Here is a 19,809-nt window from a genome sequence, read left to right as displayed (position 1 = left end):
ATTTTTATTTTTTATTTTCTCAAAGGAGCAAATCCACTTTCCCTATCTACAGGAAACAGGAGGGGGAAAAAGACAGAAGAATTTGGCAAGTAGCCACGGCCAGTCAGTGAAGTCAGTAGTAAGGAATTAAGAGTAAATTTAGTCACCAGTTCATCACAGAGCAAACCGGGTCTGCAGTGGATTTTAACATCGGAGACAAACCCTATAGTGCTTGTTTCCCAGTTTAGAGCAACTTTGCTTTCCTAGCTGCACATCCTGTGTGTGCAATAACCAGAGGAGTTAAGTTGATCTAGGGAGGGGATAAAGCAGCGTATAAATGAGAAGAGAGGAGTGTATTCAAGTGCTATGGAGGGCAGTAACTGTTGCTGTGACTTTTAAAAGCCTTCAAGGGTAAGATTTAATGCTCTCTTTTGCCTTGTTTGTTTTTCTGTCAGCTTCAGTTGTAGAAAGTTTGCATTTTTAGACATGGAAGCTTTGTAAAGTCTGACCAAAATGTGTTGGTTTTGGGGGGAGTTTAGGACTAAGTTGGCAGAATTGCTGGGTGGAGCAAGCTGAACTCTGCATGATTTTAAACACTGACTATTTGGGGAAACTCTGCTATTGTTTGAATTGTTTCACAGTGAGGAAAGTGCAGTCTGCTTTTCTTTCTGCAAAAATCTCTCTCCGCAGCTGTTAAGAAGTAAAATGAAAACCATCACTAGCTTGTTCAAATGTGTTCAGTGCAAATCAGTACTGCTTTCCATAGGTGTCAGTTTAGGGGGTATTTTATATGGAAACGGATGGCTGATATTGGGTCATTACTTCAAACCGTGACAGATAACTGACTGAATCTTTTTCCCAGCAATTATCTTGGCACATTGTAGGGCTCTAGGTCTTTTCATATGGACACAGTTTTATGAGTTTCCTTGGTACAGCATGACATTTTGATTAAAAAAAAAAACAGAACGATGCAAAATGAACATAGTACACATTCAATGGATTAAAAAATGGCTAACTGGCAGGTCTCAAAATATAATTATAAATGGGGAATCATCATCGAATGGGTGCCTTTCTAGTGGTCTCCCTCAGGGATCGGTTCTTGGCCCTGTGTTATTTAACATTTTATCAAAAACTTGGAATAAAACTTACAATTATTGCTGGTAAAGATTGCAGATGAGACAAAGATTGGGGGAATGGTGAGTAATGAGGACAGGTCACTGATACAGAGCGATCTGGATCACTTGGTAAGCTGGGCGCAAGCAAACAATATGCATTTTAATACTGCCAAAGGTAAAGTTATACATTAGCAACAAAACAAGCAGCCCACACTTACGGGATGGGGGACTCTTTCCTGGGAGCAGTGACTCTAAAAAGATTTGTGGGTCATGGTGGAAAATCAGCTGAACATGAGCTCCAGGGCAACACTGTGGCCAAAAGGGCTAATGCGATCCTTGAATGTATAAACAGAGGAATGTTGTCTGGGAGTAGAGAAGTTTCAGAGTAGCAGCCGTGTTAGTCTGTATCCGCAAAAATAACAGGAGTACTTGTGGCACCTTAGAGACTAACAAATTTATTAGAGCATAAGCTTTCGTGGGCTACAACCCACTTCTATATGCATCCGAAGAAGTGGGTTGTAGCCCACGAAAGCTTATGCTCTAATAAATTTGTTAGTCTCTAAGGTGCCACAAGTACTCCTGTTATTTTTGGGAGTAGAGAAGTTACATTACCTTGTATTTGGCACTGGGGTAACCGCTGCTGGAAGACTTTGTCCAGTTCTGGTGCCCACAATTGAAGAAGGAGGTTGATAAATTGGAGAAGGTTCAGAGAAGAGCCACAAGAATGAGTGAAGGATTAGAAAACCTGCCTTAGAGTGAGAGACTCAAGGACCTCATCTATTTAGCTTAACAAAGAGAAGGTTACGGGGTGACTTGATTAGTCTATAGGAACCTACATGGGGAACCGAAATTTGATAAAGGGCTCTTCAGTCTAGCAGCGAAGGTCTAACATAATCCAATGACTAGAAGCTGAAGCTAGACAAATTCAGACTGGAAATAAGGTGCAAATTTTTAACAGTGGGGGTCATTAACCAGAAGAACAATTCTCCATCACTGACCATTTAAAAAACCAGATAGAATGTTTTTCTAAAAGGTCTGCTCTAGTTCCAACAGAAATTAATGGAGTGCAGTCATATGGTCCTGGGTTACACAGGAAGTCAAACTAGTCCCAGGGCTGCCCGGGGGGGGGGGCGGCAAGTGGGGCAATTTGCCCCGGGCCCTGCAGGGGCCCCCTCGAGAATATAGTATTCTATAGTATTGCAACTTTTTTTTAAGGAAGGGGCCCCCAAAATTGCTTTGCCCCAGGCCCCCTGAATCCTCTGCGTGGCCCTGACTAGTCCTATAGCCTGTGCCATGCAGGAGGTCAGACTAGATGATCACAAAGACTCCAAGGCCAGAAGGGACCAATGAAAACCTTTAGCTTTGAAGAGCTCTTCAAAATGTAATCACTGAAAGGCTGGCTCCTCTCCGAGCCTCAGCAGAGCTGTCTGGTTGCCCTATTTTTGATTCAAAGGAAAACCTGTTGGGCTTCTAGGAAATATTTCAACTTGCCAATTAGTGCTACTAGAGTGCAGGTTGGGTCACTACTTCCAGCATGAGTCCCATTTGCAGAATTCATCACCTAGGTTTCCTAGAACTTATTCCAGGCTGAAACCAGTCAAACCCAGCCTCAGCCCAAGGCAGCAAGGGAGGTCCAGTGATCGGGTCGCTAGCCTGAGGCGCAGAAGGCCTGGGTTTAATTCTCTGTTTTGCCGCAAACTTCCTGTGTGACCGTAGGCAAGTCACTTCGTCTCTTGGTGCCTTCGTTCCCCATCTGCAAAATGGCAAGAACAGCCCTGCCCTACCTCCGGGACATTCTGTGAGGAGATGTACATTAAAGGTTGTGAGGTGCTCACACACTACAATGATGGCGACTAGCTTTTAATTTTGTTTGAAGGCCAAAATTTTCCAATTTCAGTGCCCGAAGAGAGAGAACCGAATCCACCTTTACCTCTGGGCACCAATATTTGAACAATTTGGCTGAACTCTTTAGTACTTCACATCTGCAAAGGGAGCGCTTTATACAAGCATTAACTATAGCGGCACCATTACAAAGTCAGCCCTGCCCACCATTACCCTAGAGTGGTGTCTAGACAGCACAGATTTCTTCTCTCCTAAACACAGGAAAGTGTGCAGTGTCTTGGAGACCACTGTGTGTGTGACACCTGCTGGTAAATGTTGTCTTTTTAGTTGCAGCAACTATAGGCAAGTATTGTGCCCACTTAATAGGTGGGTAAACTATTTTGGAAAGAATTTAAAAAAATGAGTTGGGAATTTGCCTATTCTATTTCACTCCAAAAATTTCTTGCAAAATCTCAACAATCCTTCCCACCCCCGCTGATACTGATGGAAGTTCCAAGCTCAGGGCCTCTTCTCATGGTGTGCAGCATTACCTCACTCAGATCAGTTGGCTGGCACATCCCACCAGCTGCCTTGAACTTGCTCTGGCTCTCACTGGCTACACACTTTGCCTGGGATTCAGCCCTCTAAATATTTACTGGTTAGCTATTTAGTATTTTAATGGAAGGATAGTTTTGTTCTAAAGTTTGTGAAGGTTTATAGATTCTTCATCAGATAGATGCAAATAAAACCATCCGATGACATGTCCCATTCACATGCAGAGACCAAACTGCTGTGGAGAGTTATCATGTGCACAAATGGCATGTGCTCTGTATTTCAAATATCACATGGCTATTTACATTGTGAGGCGCTGGCCAAGACACTGACCACACCCTTCATCCTGGACACCTGCCCTCTGATCATGAGAGTAGTGCAAAGTCTCCGGAGCTGATTGGACTCATTGCCACTTTTGACATGCAGAGAGCAGAAGTGCCTTCTTCCACATCCAGTTTGCAGGAGACTCTGCCCTTCCTGATCCAGGAACTAGCTCCAGTGAGCCATGCCTTTAGATTAGACTGTTGTATCTCACTGGAGCTGGGGCTGAAGATAAAAGGCAACTCTGGCTAATGCAGCACATAGCAGCTTGCCTCTTAAGCAGCAAAGAACACAGAGTACATTTACTCCTTGTAGCGATGCGGTTCTGGCGGGACCCAACGGAGAGTGCCAATTCAGGACAAATCGCTTAAAACAGGGCAGTTACAGCCCAAGGCTGGGGTTTTTCCACCTCTAAGGCAAACCAAACCAGCCAGACAAAGAGGACTTCGGTCTCACCCCATTGGCTAACCACAAGTCACACAAGCAATTTCCTTAGACACTCCAGCTTTCTAGTATCACCACCAGTGCCACTCGTTATGGGGACAAATGGTTATGAAAGCCAATACCCCAGGAAAAGAAAAAAGGTTCTCTCGATCCCAAAGGACCAAGCCCCAGACCCAGGTCAATATACAAATTAGATCTTACCCACAAATCACGCTGTTGCCAATCCTTTAGAATCTAAAATCTAAAGGTTTATTCATAAAAGGAAAAAGATAGAGATGAGAGCTAGAATTGGTTAAATGGAATCAATTACATACAGTAATGGCAAAGTTCTTGGTTCAGGCTTGTAGCAGTGATAGAATAAACTGCAGGTTCAAATCAAGTCTCTGGAGCATCCCCAGCTGGGATGGGTCATCAGTCTTTTGTGTAGAGCTTCTGTTTGTAGCAAAGTCCCTCCAGAGGTAAGAAGCAGGATTGAAGACAAGGTGGAGGAGAGGCATCAGCCTTTTTATAGTCTTTTCCAGGTGTAAGAACATCTCTTTGTCCTTACTGTGGAAAATTAAAGCAAAATGGAGTCTGGAGTCACATGGGCCAGTCCCTGCATACTTTGCTGAGTTACAAGGCGTATCTGCCTTCTCTCAATGGGTCAATTGTATAGCTGATGGTCCTTAATGGGCCTGTAGCGAGGCGGTGGGCTACCCCTCCGAGGTCACGGCCCCGACCCGGAAGTATAAAAGCCCGCCTGCAGAGCTCAGTGGAGCCCAGGCCGGCGGAGAGAGCAGACGTCCCGGGCCGAGCTCCCGCTTGGGAGACAGCCGCAGGCCGCGAGCCGCCTGCCACCCCACCGCGCCGGTCAAGCCTACCTCTCGCCAGCTACCCCGAGGAGGACTGGCCCAGCCTGCCCCGTGCCAGCTACCCCGAGGAGGACTGGCCCAGCCTGCCCCGTGCCAGCTACCCCGAGGAGGAGCCGAGCCTGCCCCGTGCCAGCTACCTACCCCGAGGAGCCAATGCTGGTGGAGAGCACCGAGGACACTAGGACGGCCCAGGTACCCTACGAGGGGGAGTCTGGAAGTAGCCCGGGGGCAGCCGACCCCAGTCTGGCTGCAGCACTGCCAGAGCCAATGTCAGTGTGTTGCGGCCAGGATCCCCACTGACAGCAGCGAACGTCCGTCGCTGCTAGGGCCCCGGGCTGGGACGCAGTGGAGTGGGAGGGCCTGCGTCCCCCCTGCCACCCACTCCTTGGGTGGCAGACTCCCCCTTTTTCCCTGGCCTAGAGAGGCTGGGTATTTGCTTGACTATTGGATTGCTGCCCCGCCCTGACCTAGGGCCTGGGCTGCCACAAACTGACCCAGCCCCTGCTTAAGGGCCTGGGTATTTGCCTGACTGTGTGATTACTGCCCCACCCTGATTGAGGGCTCGGGGCTCTTTTCTGACTGTAGCGAGGCGGTGGGCTACCCCACAGCCCCGCTGAGGGCCGAACCGCGGCCCCAAACTACTACAGGGCCATCAAGCAGGCTAGGCAGAGCTAACACCAACTTGTCTGGGATGTTTTCCAGAAGCCTAGCATAAGTTTGAAATACAGACAGTACAGAGCCAATATTCATAACTTGAACTACAAAATTGATACACACGTATAGACAGCATAATTATAACCAGCAAACCATAACCTTGTCTTAGACACCTCATTTGACCCCCTTTATACAAGATTTGGTGCCACTACAGGACTTTGGTTGCAACCATGTTCTATATGGTCCCAGATTATGTCACTAACGTCATACTCCTGAAAGAGTCTAGATCAGCGTTTCTCAAATGTGGGGCTTTTCTTGTGGCCACAGCCTACTAGGCAGTGATGGGGGAGGGGAGGGGCAAAGCAGTGGCCCTTCCCGTGGGGCCGCCAGCAGGGGTTGGGCCGTGTCCCCCTCTGGAGCCACAAACACCAGAAGAGCAGGCAGCCAGCTTCCCAGGGCGCTGGGCTTCCGGCTTCAGCCCTGGGGTGGTGGGTGGCAGGCTCCAGCTATGGGGCTTCGGGCTCTGACCGCAGGGCTTTGGGTTCTGGCTCCAGGTTCGCCACCCTCCCACCCCAATACTCCTGACCCCCGCTGCCTCCCTACCCACCTCTCCATCCAGGGCTTAATTTGTCCCCCAGCTTGCCAGGGCCCTGCCTGGGATGATTTAGCTGGGGATTGGTCCTGCTCTGAGCAGGGGGTTGGACTAGATGGCCTCCTGAGGTCCCTTCCAACCCGGATATTCTATGATTCTAGGGCTGAGTAAGTCTGCTGTGAAAAGCGATATTTGCATGTTTGTTAATATCACTTTTCACAGCCTCCCAGCTAGCTAATAAGGCTGCTGTGACAAGTGATATTAACAAACATATAAATAGCAGTTTTCACAGCAGCAGACCTACTCGCTAGCAAATCTAAAAATAAAGCAACCAAAAAAGCAAAAGAAACAACAACAAAAAAGACACAGCACCTTCTTTTGTTTCTGTTCTCTTTAGATCCAGTAAAGAATTGAGACGACTGTACATTATTTTTATTATTGAGTCTACAAAAAAAAACCCCACATAGATAAATTACAATGATGTGGACATGGACATGTGCCTATTTATTTGTTTTTCCTATCGTTAATTAAAGTATTTTAGGAAAAATTGTCCGAGCGACCACCGGTGAGAGTTGGTGGCCGCACTCTGAGGCCACCAAAAAATGTCTTGTGAGAACCCCTGGTCTAGATCCTGGCTCTTATCTTTAAGACTTTCGCAGGCTTGGACCTGGTTCACAGACACTCCCTCTCCCCACCAAGGCAGCTGCTCTCATGGATGCTGAAGCAATCTCCACAGTGAGACATGCAGAGGCAGCGTCAATGGTCTTTGACTGTGGAACTCCTCTTTTCGGGGGGAGCTGAATGACCCCAGCTAGACCGTGTGCAGAATGCCGTGCTGAAGCCTCTTTGCAGCAGCAGGAGAAGAATTAATCCGCTATTCAACAAACCCCCCCCCCCCCCCCCCCCCAGGATGCAGACTCTGGTCAATCAGTGACTGAGCTTGGTATGGTGAGCAATAGAGCATCCTAATTCTGTGTGTGATGCTGATGCTGTATGGGAGTTGGGAGGATGGATGAAGTGATAGCTGCGGTGGGTTTTTTTTACATCCCAGGCTTAATGAGTTACAGCTACTCAGGAGTAACTTTGCATTAACATTTTGGGCAGAGCGGATCTGCACAGAAAGTTTTGGATCCAGATCAAAGCTTCTCCAGGGATCTGGGGGTTTTGTTTCTGTTTATCTCTAATTCCAGGAGGGGAGAGGAGACCAAATTAATTCCCGGTGCAACTCCAGTGAAGCTACACCAGGGAGGCATTTGGGCCATATACATTTTATTTAGTTCTTGGTACAAGGAGAAAATATATACAATCTGATGTTCCTGTCCCCTCAAGTGTCTTCACTGCGGCACACATAGGTTTGGATGGCTAACTGGTGGTAGAATTAATCTCAAATGAGAGCTGGATTCTCCCTGTTGAAGTTACACACACATCCCCACCCACCCACCGCGGCCCTTGTTGCTTAAGTGGGAGATGGGTCAGGGTCTTTCCCATGGAATTAATTTCTGGAGGTTGTTTCAGCCAGATGTTTGTATTTTCTTCTTTAACCGTTTGTGTTATGAATTTAACATTATTTCTTGTATTAAATACTGTACTGGTTCGATTTCTCTGCACCACACAGAGCGGTGTGGAAAACATGAGCCAGGGCTGGATGTGGAGAATTTGGGGCAAGCTTTCTACATTTAGAAGCGTTTCTGAGGTCACCATTGTTAGTGTCCTTCATGAGCAGTTCTGGCATCAGGATACTGGACTGCAAGGACGGGTGTTTGTATCTCAAGGCCTTCACTTCATGCTAGGCATCTGATCAGGGAGTGAGTCAACCTCAGAGTGGCAAAGCGTATAAAGAGAATGGTACTTAATCAGAACTAACTGAATGCCAAGGCTTCTCCATATCAGGCTCGGCAGAAATCAGTGCTGTGCTGGGATGTGAGCTGCAGAACTCAGACCCAGAGATATTGAAATAGTACTCAGGTACAAAGGGTATTGGCTCATTCCTGTTGTCTACGACAGCTCTTATAAAAATGAAAGAGAAACCCTAAACATGTGGAATAGGTGGGGGCTGAAAATGAAGAAATGCATGAGAACTGAAAGTAATGGACATTATCCCGTGACCGAATATGCTGACCCTTGCAGCAAAGACACTGGTTGTCTGCGGCTTTGCGCTGGGACTGGGTATTTCAGTGACAGTCTGCGGCTTTGTTCTCAGTGGCTGTATTTTGAGGAATCATTTCCCACTAAAGCATGAGAGCTTGTTGGCGTTGCCTCGTTGCTGTGTCCAGAAAACTTGTTTTACTAACAACCCGGGGAGTCCTCAACCTTCCCAGGCTGGCCCTGTTAGCTCGGTAAGGCTCAATTCCTGACATCAATCATGGCAAAAATCCGTCAAGCACACAGGAACGGAGACTTGTCAGAGTGTGGGAGGGGGCTTCGGGCTGGTGTGTGGTGGGGGTGGACTCCGGGCAACACTTACCTCAGGTGGCTCCTGGAAGCGGCCGGCATGTCCCTGCGGCCTGTAGGTGGAGATGTGGCCAGGTGGCTCTGCACACTGCCCCCATCCACAGGCACCACCCCTGCAGCTCCCATTGGCTGCAGTTCCTAGCCAATGGGAGCTGCGGAGCCAGCGCTCGGGACGGGGGCAGCGCGCGGAGCCTCCCTGGCCACCACTGCGCCTAGGGGCCACAGGGACATGCCGGCCACTTCCAGGAGCCGCGCGGAGCCAGGGCAGGTAGGGAGCCTGACTTAGCCCTGTTGTGCCGCCGACTGGACTTTTAATGGCCCGGTCAGTGGTGATGACTGGCAACTCTAACTGTCACTGTGAGTGCTAGCCTCAGGCCGTACCTGTGCACCTCAAGGCAATGTCTGTGAGTGTCGGTGGCACGAGGGAGGAAGGCCCTTTGCACCCTGTCTCCCACCTGACATATTCTCGGGTGACCAGATGTCCTGATTTTATAGGGACAGTCCCGATATTTGGGGCTTTGTCTTATATAGGCGCCTATTACCCCCCCACCCCCTGTCCCGATTTTTCACACTTGCTGTTTGGTCACCCAAACATATTCCCTGTGCAGGATCAGGAACCGAGCGGCTCCAAATGTCCCAGTCAAGTAACCTGGGTTTATGCAGGATGATTGGGAAACCTGAGATGATTATGTAATTAAAGTATCAGAGGGGTAGCCGTGTTAGTCTGAATCTGTAAAAAGCAACAGAGGGTCCTGTGGCACCTTTAAGACTAACAGAAGTATTGGGAGCATAAGCTTTCGTGGGTAAGAACCTCACTTCTTCAGATGCAAGTCATGTAATTAAAAATCACCAGCCATTGGTCATATTGTTTAGGAATTGAACTCTTCCATTTGAAGGCTGCAGACCTTTATTTTTTGTGCGGCAGGAATCCCCATTGTAAATAATCTTCTCTTTTCTTCTCCAGAAATTCCATGGAATTGCACTGAAAGAGACTCTTGGGATGCCGCTCTCTGGATTAAAGTTTGGAAAGAAGAAATGGAAAGGTAAGGCAGAGCCAGGCAGATCCCAGTGTCTGTGACAATCCACAGAATGTACAACCAGTACCCAGTCTCTGGCTCCTACGGAAATGCTTGGGCGCACATCTTACCCCTGTGGAGTTGGCCAGGGTGTCTAGTTACAGCCACATTCTGTTTACTTTCCCAGCGCTGGGAACTCCCCCAGGGAGGTGCTGTAAACTGAGTCCCAGTGAACAAGATAATGTTTAAACAGAACCGTGAAGCTTGAACTATACCCCGGGAAATGGCTGGGTTTGGAAAATCTTGGGCTTGTCTCCTTTTGCACACAGCCCTGTGGCACTGCACCCTCCAACAGCTGACAAAACATGCTGCTGGCAAATGAAGGTGAAGGCTCGATTGCAGCCTTTTGATGCTGAAGTGGAATTAATGGCAATGACCCAGGTACTCCTCCCTGCTAGGAGGCAGGGAGAGGAGCAGAGAGAGCGACATGGGGTGGCAGCAAACTGAAAGCTACAAGGCAGGGGAGTGCTAACTGCAGCAGAGACTCTCCGGACCCTGCACTCCCTGGGATTCCAAGTCCGAGCCTGGGACCAGAGGGAGTGGAGCTAGGGAGCAGCCACTCTGCCCAGCGTGATCTTCTCAAGACCCCATGGAGTTTCCATTGGAAATCCATGCAGAAACGGATGCTGCTTGGAGCAGCATGAACTTCCATTCTGCACCTGCAACTACTGCTGTGGCTGGGGAATAGGGCTCAGAACAGGTGCAGCAGGGAGGCCAGTGGCAGCTCTTCTGAGAGAGGACTGGCATCAGCTAAGCAATGCTGCAGTGGAGGTTGGCTCCTTACATAGAGGCCCTGGGATCCAGAGACTGCCTGCTGACTTTTGGGCTCTGAGAGCGAAGAGACCTTGTTCTCTTTAGGTCCATGAGGCTACAAACCCCTCTCTGGCAGGAGCTTGGACAGTCTGGTCCCTTGTAGTGTCCTGTGGCCTTTTCTTCTTTCCCGCAAGTGTTTTAGTGGGAGCAGAGGATGGGAACCACCAACAGGTTTTTTAAATTAAGAAGTGTGTAAGGAAGAACCTGAGGGGGAAATCAAAATGCCTTGGCCATGTTCAGAAGCAAGTCACATGAGTGTCAGCCCCTTGGCCATGCTCATTGCACCAACTTCAACCCCCTTAGACCGTCACTCATTCATTGACGTGTAACTTCCCCACTTTGCACACCTCCTTCCAGCTGGACCCATTGAGTCTAAGGGAATCCACCTCACATACTGAGGCAGGTCAGAGAGAAGAGCAGCAGCAAAGGTCTCTAACAGGAAGGTATGAGAATGTGTTAAGTTCACACATCTTGTAATCCCTGGGCCCAGGTCTATACTATAAACTTACACTGTTATAACTGCGTCGCTCTGGGGTGTGAAAAACCCACCCCCCTGAGTGACGCCGTTGTACTGACCTAACCCCTGGTATAGACAGCGCTACGCCAATGGGAGGGCTTCTCACATCGCCGGAGCTACTGCCTCGTGGGGAGGTGGATTCACTACGCTGATGGGAGACGCTCTCCGGTCGACATCATAGCGTCTTCACTGAAGCGCTGCAGCGGCGCTGGGGCAGCTGTGCTGCTGCAGCATTTGAAGTATAGACCTGCCCTTGGTGTGTGCTACTCTCACTCAGGTGCCTTTAGTCTTGGTTAGACGGAGTGCTTCACATCAGGCGTAATGTTTCCTCATTCCACACCATAGGTCCTAGATGGATACCTCACTCTCTGTCACGAGATTGTGTTGAGACCGGAGGCATTTTCCCTTGCCTTTCCAGGGATTCTGTTCGTTTCTCTCTGTCCGAAGCGGTATAAGAACATAAGAACGGCCATACTGGGTCAGACCAAAGGTCTGTTTAGCCCAGTATCCTGTCCTCCGACAGTGGCCAGTGCCAGGTGCTTCAGAGGGAATGAACAGAACAGGACAGTTTATCGAGTGATTAATCCTCTGTCATCCAGTCCCAGCTTCTGGCAGTGTGAGGTTCAGGGACACCTAGAGTATGGGGTTGTCCCCCGACCATCTTGGCTAATAGCCATTGATAGACCTGTCCTCCAGGAACTTTTTGTCCTCATTTATACTTCTGGCCTTCACAACATCCCTTGGCAACGAATTCCAGTGGTTCACTGTGCGTTGTGTGAAGAAGAACTTTCTTATGTTTGTTTTAAACCTACTGCCTATTAATTTAATTGAGTGACTACTGGTTTGTGTGTTATGTGAATGGGTAAATAACACTTCTCTCTTCACTTTCTCCACAACAGTCATGATTTTATAGGCCTCTGTCATATGCCCCCCTTAGTCGCCTCTTTTCTAAACTGAACAGTCCCAGGTATTTCATCTTTCTTCATATGGAAGTTGTTCCATACCCCAAATCATTTTTGTTGTCCTTCTCTGTATTTTTTCTCTTTTCTGAGATGCGGCAACTGGAACTGCACGCAGTATTCAGGGCGTGGGCATACCATGGATTTATATAGTGTCACTATGATATTTTCTCTCTTATTATCTATCCCTTTTCTAATGATTCCTAACATTCTGTTAGGCTTGCTGACGGCTGCTACACATTGAACAGATGTTTTCAGAGAACTACCCATGATGACTCCAAGATCTTTCTTGAGTTGTAACAGATAATTTAGACCCCATCATTTTGTTTGTATAGTTGGAATTATGTTTTCCAAAGTGCATTACTTTTCACTTATCGACATTGAATTTCATCTGCCATTTTATTGCCGTCACCGAGATCACTTTGTAACACTTCACTGTACGCTTTGAACATAACTATCTTGAATAATTTTATATAGTTTGTAAATTTTACCACCTCACCGTTTACTCCTTTTTCCAGATCATTTATGAATATGTTGAACAGCACTGGTCCCAGTACAGATCCTTGGAGTACCCCGTTATTTACCCCTCTCTACCGTGAAAACTGACCATTTACTCCTACCCTTTGTTTCCTGTCTTTTAACCAGTTTTGATCCATGAGAGGACCTTCCCTCTTATCCCATGGCAGCTTCCTTTGCTTAAGAGCCTTTGGTGAGGGACCTTGTCAAAGGTTTTCTCAAAGTCCAAGTACACTATATCCACATGTTTGTTGACTCCCTCAAAGAATTCTAATAGATTGCTGAGGCATGATTTCCCTTTACAGAAGCTATGTTGATTCTTCCCCAACAAATCGTGTTCATCTATGACTCTGATCATTCTGTTCTTTACTTACCGGCCTGTAGTTTCCAGGATTGCCTCTGGAGGCATCTTTAAAAACCAGTGTTACATTAGCTATCCACCAGTCATCTGGTACAGAGGCTGATTAAAGAATATATTGTATACCAGTTAGTCCTTCTGAAATTTCATATGAGTTCCTTCAGAACTCTTGGGTGAATACATCTGGGCCTGGTGACTTATTACTGTTTAGTTTATCAATTTGTTCCAAAATCTCCTCTAATGACACCTCAATCTGGGACAGAGCCTCAGATCTGTCACCTAAAAAGAATAGCTCAAGTGTGGGAATCTCCCTCACATCCTCTGCAGTGAAGACCGATGCAAAGAATTCTGTTAGCTTCTCCACAACAGCCTTGTCTTCCTTGAGTGCTCCTTTTTTTCTCTTTTTGGTGTAGTTGCAAATATTATTCCCAAATTTAGGCCTTACAGTTCAGAAGAGGTTTAACAGCTTCCTGAAAGTTAATGTGTAACTCTTTAGAATGAATGGGATTTGTTTCTGTACAGCTTCCTGTTTTTATTCATGCTTGGTTCAGCCCAGCAATTCTCACCAAATTTATGGGAAATAAAGAGTGAAACTAAAACTTTCAAGAGAATGAAGCATGTTTACTTTTACCCCAAAACAATCGATGTTAAAGGTTATTGCTGGGGCTAGCAGAAAACTCCATCCGCCACCTCCCACCTCAAACATCCCCCCCTCATTAGACGGTCAGAAGGGAAGGGACCTTCTGGTCAGGAATGAATTCTTTGTGACTCACCAATGAGGTTTTTAGCCTCTTGTTGCTGGAACATTTTGCTGGAAATTGACAATAAGAGAGCCCCTGGTCAGAGCTTGGAGACCGGTTTTCATCCTGCTTGAATAATGGCTTCATAAGTAGAAAAACTAATATTTAAACAGAGCATTTACTTTTTAAGCAGTATGGGTCTGATTCCCCCTTTGCTATCACCAGTGTAACACCGCTGAAGTCAATGAACATAGGATATAGGGATACCGGATTAGAACAGGCTTGGGGGTCCCTCCAGTCCAGGGTGCTGTCTCCAAGCAGGGCCAACACCAGTTGGTTGAGAGGAAGGTGCAAGTAACCCCATAATAGGCATGTATGGGATAATCTGCCCCCCCATGAAGCTTTCATCCTAATCCCTCAGAGTTAGAGACTGGCTTTTAACCATGAAGTATGATGTTTGATATCCCTTCCAAAGAGTGCAGGAGCTTTTATATTGTTGGTAGCCATAGAACTGTCCAGTCCCTCTTTGAATCTTGCTTAAGTATTGGCCTCAAAACCATCGTGGGACAGTGAAGAGTTACCTCAGATTACGCAAGTGTAAGGAGAACGGAATGTAGCCCGAACATTCAAACCCTGCAGCTCTGAAGCCAGCAAACCTCCCCCGATGCCATTGGGAGTGGAAGCTATGGGCCGTAGGATTTCGTCAGACAGCTGTAGAATTCGTGAACCAGGATGTCAAAGGAGGAAGGAGACTTTTTCAAAGAGTCTCTCACTTGGATTCTTGTCATAAACAGTGTCTGTTCTCAGCAAGGGGACTGCTTCAGGGGTTACACTGGTGTAATTGGATTCATCCCCTTAGGGTCAAATTCATCCCATTAGGGTCAAAACCATTTCACGGTTTCTTCCTTGCGAGACGCATACCTTGCCTTATGAGCTGTGGCCTAAGCAAACTGAGTGGAGTTTTCTTTTACATGTCACTGCAGTCCTGCTAAATAGTAACTAGATGTGAGACCGAAGCAGACGCTCTGAATGAGAATTTGTACTTCGGGGTTATTTATACAAACAAGAGGAGGGACGTATGTGTACATGGTTTAAAACTAACCTTTATAACACACGGTTTTTACATTTGATACTGTTTCAAACAGTTGCACAAAAAGCTTTGGGGGGAGTGTATTGCTGGGTGGCTGGCACTTGACAAAGCTGATAGAGGTGGAGCAGAGAGATGCAATGCTTAGGTAGAAACCAATCAGCAGTGCTACAACAGAAGGCAAATGGAGAGCTTTTCTGATCTGCAGCCAACCATACTTCGGAGGGATGGGGATCCAGAACTCTCTCAGAGAGTGGAAGAAAACAATGGTGAAGTCATGATCTCCGTTACACCAGAGTAAATCTGGACTGACTGTACTGATACCCAGAGAGTTATTCCAGAGTTAATGATATAAATGAGAACAGAGTTTGGCCTTGATTAATCAATGCCAGGGAAATAAGTGTAATACTCCCCATATGAGCTAAGCACAAGTTGTGTTACAGGGTAACAGGTCGTAGCTGACTCTTTGACCCTGATCGTTCCTACGGGGTTAGTCACCTTGTGTGTGGCCAATGTCTTATAGGTTGCGTTGGGGTCACTAGCAGACACTGCCTTGGGAGACGGTGAGGCAGGAACAACCTCCTTGCCAGGTTAGCCCTCTGTCTGAGCTGCCTGTCTCAGCCAGGACCCAGCAGGCATGAACTGGCACATATGGAGACAGCTGGTGGGAGGGGAAAGTCTCTAGCCCAAAGCCCCCAGGTGCCAGCCCCATGTCTGAGCAGAGAGCCAACTCTGAAAAGGTAGGCAGGGTGCTTGAGGCTCCTGCTGTTTCTCAGAGCAGGGGAGGGCCCAGGAGGTGAGAGAGAAAGGAAAAGAGGGACCAGGGCAGGGAGAGAGCTGGCCCCGTTGCTGGGGAAGAGCGATGTTAACTCAGCCTTTGTCCCTCATCATAAAGCCCTGAGGGTGAGAGTTTTCTCTGGGTTATTGGCAGCCAGGCATGTGGCCCACTGACTGGTCCACAGCACAGTGAGCGGTCTACTGACCTCCCTGCCTCTGAGAGGAGAAAGTGCCAGGCTCCCCCCCCGCTCTGGGAGCTCTGGTGTCAGGGCCCTGGAAAAGAACAATATGGTGTTGGTAACCCACATCCTGTCCCGCGGAGAGAGGGGCCCTCATCCCTCCTGCCCGGAAATATCTGGTGACAATCAGAGAGTCTGGCACCAAATTATATTAAAGCCCTGGCTTCTAAAGCATTTAGATGAAGATATCCTATCTCCTAGAACTGGAAGGGACCTTGAAAGGTCATCGAGTCCAGCCCCCTGCCTTCACTAGCAGGATCAAGTACTGGTTTTAGCCCCAGATCCCTAAGTGGCCCCCTCAAGGATTGAACTCCTAACCCTGGGTTTAGCAGGCCAATGCTCAAACCACTGAGCTATCTCTCCTCCCGGCCACAGGACACTGGGCTGAAACCTGGGGTGCTGCTACCTTTTTTTTGATTAGTTGAAGTCAGAGCTGCATGTCTGTTTCACTGGAGAGCCTAGCTACATTCTAGGTAGGTAGACTGCAAAGCAAAGGCAACCATTTGGAGTCATTTCTTCTCCTCCAGTCATCTCTCCCTGCTGGTGAGGATAATATAAACGTTTGCTTTTAAAGAGGGCAGGGCCTAATATTGCACTTTATCTTCAGGTTAAACATTGACTGATGCCAAGAAGGAAATAATTCCAAGTCACCTTGCAGGTCAAGAGTTTAGAATTTGGAGCCTACAAGCCTGCTGTATAGAAAGAGATGGCGTTTGTACGTCGTGTACTTGGATACTACGTCAGTTAATATTAGCAGAATTTCCTGTTGCATTAGTGCCCTGCATTGGAATGTCTTCAATGTCTTACCCACATTTGCAAATTCCCATTATGATCTGATGTTTGTTTAGTGCAGATGCTGGAGTTGATTCTGTATCAGGCACAAAACAGACAGACTGTGCCCAAAGCAGCTCACATTTTGCAACAATATTTCTCTTTTTATCGACTTCCTGGAGGGGGGAGAGAAATCTAGTTCCCTCTGAGGACTCTTTTGCTTTCATTAATTATGGGAGGGACTTAGATACGGTAGGGATGGGCTCCAGATCAGACCCAAGGAACTAGGAGGTAGGAAAGGAAACGAGACATTTCAGGGGGATCTTGCTCTAGGATTTCTTTAAAATTTAAATCCCTGACACTTGGTACAAACCGGTTCATTCCAAAGATACAACATGTGATCAAGACCTGGGGCCTGAATGATCCCGTCCCTTGATCTGCTGGCAATGCCCCTACTTATACAGACCAAAATGCCGTTGGCCTTCTTGGCAACAAGGGCACACTGTCGACTCATATCCAGCTTCTCGTCCACTGTAACCCCTAGGTCCTTTTCTGCAGAACTGCTGCTTAGCCAGTCAGTCCCCAGCCTGTAGCAGTGCATGGGATTCTTCCGTCCTAAGTGCAGGACTCTGCATTTGTCCTTGTTGAACCTCATAAGATTTCTTTTGGCCCAATCCTCTAATTTGTCTAGGTCCCTCTGTATCCTATCCCTACCCTCCAGCGTATCTACCACTCCTCCCAATTTAGTGTCATCTGCAAACTTGCTGAGAGTGCAATCCATGCCATCCTCCAGATCATTAATGAAGATATTGAACAAAACCAGCCCCAGGACCAACCCTTGGGGCACTCCGCTTGATACCGGCTGCCAACTAGACATGGAGCGATTGATCACTACCCGTTGAGCCCGACGATCTAGCCAGATTTCTATCCACCTTATAGTCCATTCATCCAGCCCATACTTCTTTAACTTGCCGGCAAGAATACTGTGGGAGACCGTGTCAAAAGTTTTGCTAAAGTCAAGGAATAACACGTCCACTGCTTTCCCCTCATCCACAGAGCCAGTTATTTCGGTATAGAAGGCAATTAGGTTAGTCAGGCATGACTTGCCCTTGGTGAATCCATGCTGACTGTTCCTGATCACTTTCCTCTCCTCTAAGTGCTTCATAATTGATTCCTTGAGGACCTGCTCCATGATTTTTCCAGGGACTGAGGTGAGGCTGACTGGCCTGTAGTTCCCCGGATCCTCCTCCTTCCCTTTTTTAAAGATGGGCACTACATTAGCCTTTTTCCAGTCATCCGGGACCTCCCCCGATCGCAATGAGTTTTCAAAGATAATGGCTAATGGCTCTGCAATCACATCCGCCAACTCCTTTAGCACCCTCGGATGCAGCGCATCCGGCCCCATGGACTTGTGCTCATCCAGCTTTTCTAAATAGTCCTGAACCACTTCTTTCTCCACAGAGGGCTGGTCACCTTCTCCCCATATTGTGCTGCCCAGTGCAGCAGTCTGGGAGCTGACCTTGTTCGTGAAGACAGAGGCAAAAAAAGCATTGAGTACATTAGCTTTTTCCACATCCTCGGTCACTAGGTTGCCTCCCTCATTCAGTATGGGGCCCACACTTTCCTTGACTTTCTTCTTGTTGTTAACATACCTGAAGAAACCCTTCTTGTTACTCTTAACATCTCTTGCTAGCTGCAACTCCAAGTGTGATTTGGCCTTCTGCGGCATTCAGAGAGCGGACACTCCAGCAGAGGCTAGCAAATCTACCTGTTATGGAATTTTAATAAGGCACACCCCAGAATCCCCTCCCTCACGCTCACTGTCCTTAAGTCTCCTTTCTTCCATCATGCCCACAAAAAGGGAGTCGTCATTAATCCTACAAAATCCTGCAGTGTTTGCCAGGCAGCTGTACACGTGCCTGCTCCGAACAGCCCATGATTTTATTGCTGTGACCTTTTTCGTTCCCGGTCCCCTCCCAACTGCCTTACTCCCACTCATTGCGTCACGGCACACTTGCACTGTCAGCCTTTCAGGGCAGGCGCTGGCGATCTCTCGGCTGTGTAAAGCACCCAGCAGGTGTTGGAGCTCCATCACAGAGCGAAGGGTGGACTTGTGGGTAAGGAAATCTGGGTTCAGTCTGGCTCTGCCACAGACTGCTTGTGTGAGGTCTTGTAACCACTTTGTACCTCAGCTTCCTGGCTGCAGGGCCGGCTCCAGGCACCATCCCACCAAGCTTGTGCTTGGGGCGGCACCTGGAGGGGGGCGGCGCGGCGCTCCGGCCGCCGGGGAGAGCGGGGCCACGGCCGGGCTTGCCGCCCTCCCCCCGGCGCTCTGGCCGCCCTCCCCCCGGCCGCCGCCCTCTCACCGCCCTGCCCCCTGCGCTCTGGCCACCAGGGGGAGAGCGGAGCCCCGGCCGGGGCTCGCCGCCCTGCCCCCTGCGCTCTGGCCGCCGGGGGGAGAGCCGAGCCCCGGCCGGGGCTCGCCACCCTCCTCCCAGGGCTCCGGCTGCCCTCCCCCCCGGCGCCCTCCCCCCGGCCGCTGGGGGGAGAGCGGAGCCCCGGCCGGGGCTCGCCGCCCTCCCCCCCCCCCCCCCCCGCTGGAGCCGGCCCTGCCTGGCTGTAAACTGGGTACAAACAACCCTTCCTGCCACACTTATCTGCTCTATACTTGGCCTGTGAGCTCCTTGGGGCAGGGGACTGTCTAACCATGGGCTCGTGCAGTGATCTCTACAGGTGCTGCCGTAGTACAGATAATACATCCCAATTGTACCGCTGCCATCAAAGCTGCCCTTAGTTTCTCCCCAGCAGGCCCTGAGATGCTATCATTGGCTGAGACACCTGCCAACCCGGCAAACATGTGACCTGGTTTCTTTGGCACTCGTGGCTGGTACAGAATGGGGATATTCATCCGAGGGTGTAACCTGGGGTCACTCCTGTTGCACCAAGTGGGAATTTTGCCCATTGGTTTGTTGTAATAACCTCTCCACAGGTGATAACTCAGGTCTCTCTCATCCCCTAAGAATGTGGCTATTCAATGATTAATCTTCTCCCCTGGAGCTGCCCTCTGGCTGCTGTCCTGAATTGTCTCTTTGTTTCAGGGATGATGCTAACAATTAGTAACTGACCAAGGCTCATCTCCCTAAGGCAATAATATCCCATCAACAATCTGAACGAAG

The 19,809-nt window shown here is 48.5% G+C and overlaps 1 protein-coding gene across 1 annotated transcript in view; it reads left to right on the top strand.

The window, feature by feature from the left end:
• The first annotated feature begins 271 nt into the window (after nt 1–271).
• LOC135880274 (phospholipid-transporting ATPase FetA-like) overlaps nt 272–19,809 on the top strand; it is a 109,530-nt gene continuing 89,992 nt past the window's right edge. Inside the window, exons 1-2 of the mRNA XM_065406512.1 lie at nt 272–390; nt 9,745–9,823. Of these exons, the coding sequence (XP_065262584.1) occupies nt 9,781–9,823 (43 nt within the window). The 5' untranslated portion in view covers nt 272–390; nt 9,745–9,780. The remainder of the gene's footprint in view (nt 391–9,744; nt 9,824–19,809) is intronic.

Source organism: Emys orbicularis, chromosome 6, assembly GCF_028017835.1.
Source record: "Emys orbicularis isolate rEmyOrb1 chromosome 6, rEmyOrb1.hap1, whole genome shotgun sequence".
In the NCBI taxonomy this organism is placed as follows: Eukaryota; Metazoa; Chordata; order Testudines; family Emydidae; genus Emys; species Emys orbicularis.
Note: the sequence above shows the minus strand (reverse complement) of the source record. Positions and strands in the feature narration are given on the sequence as shown.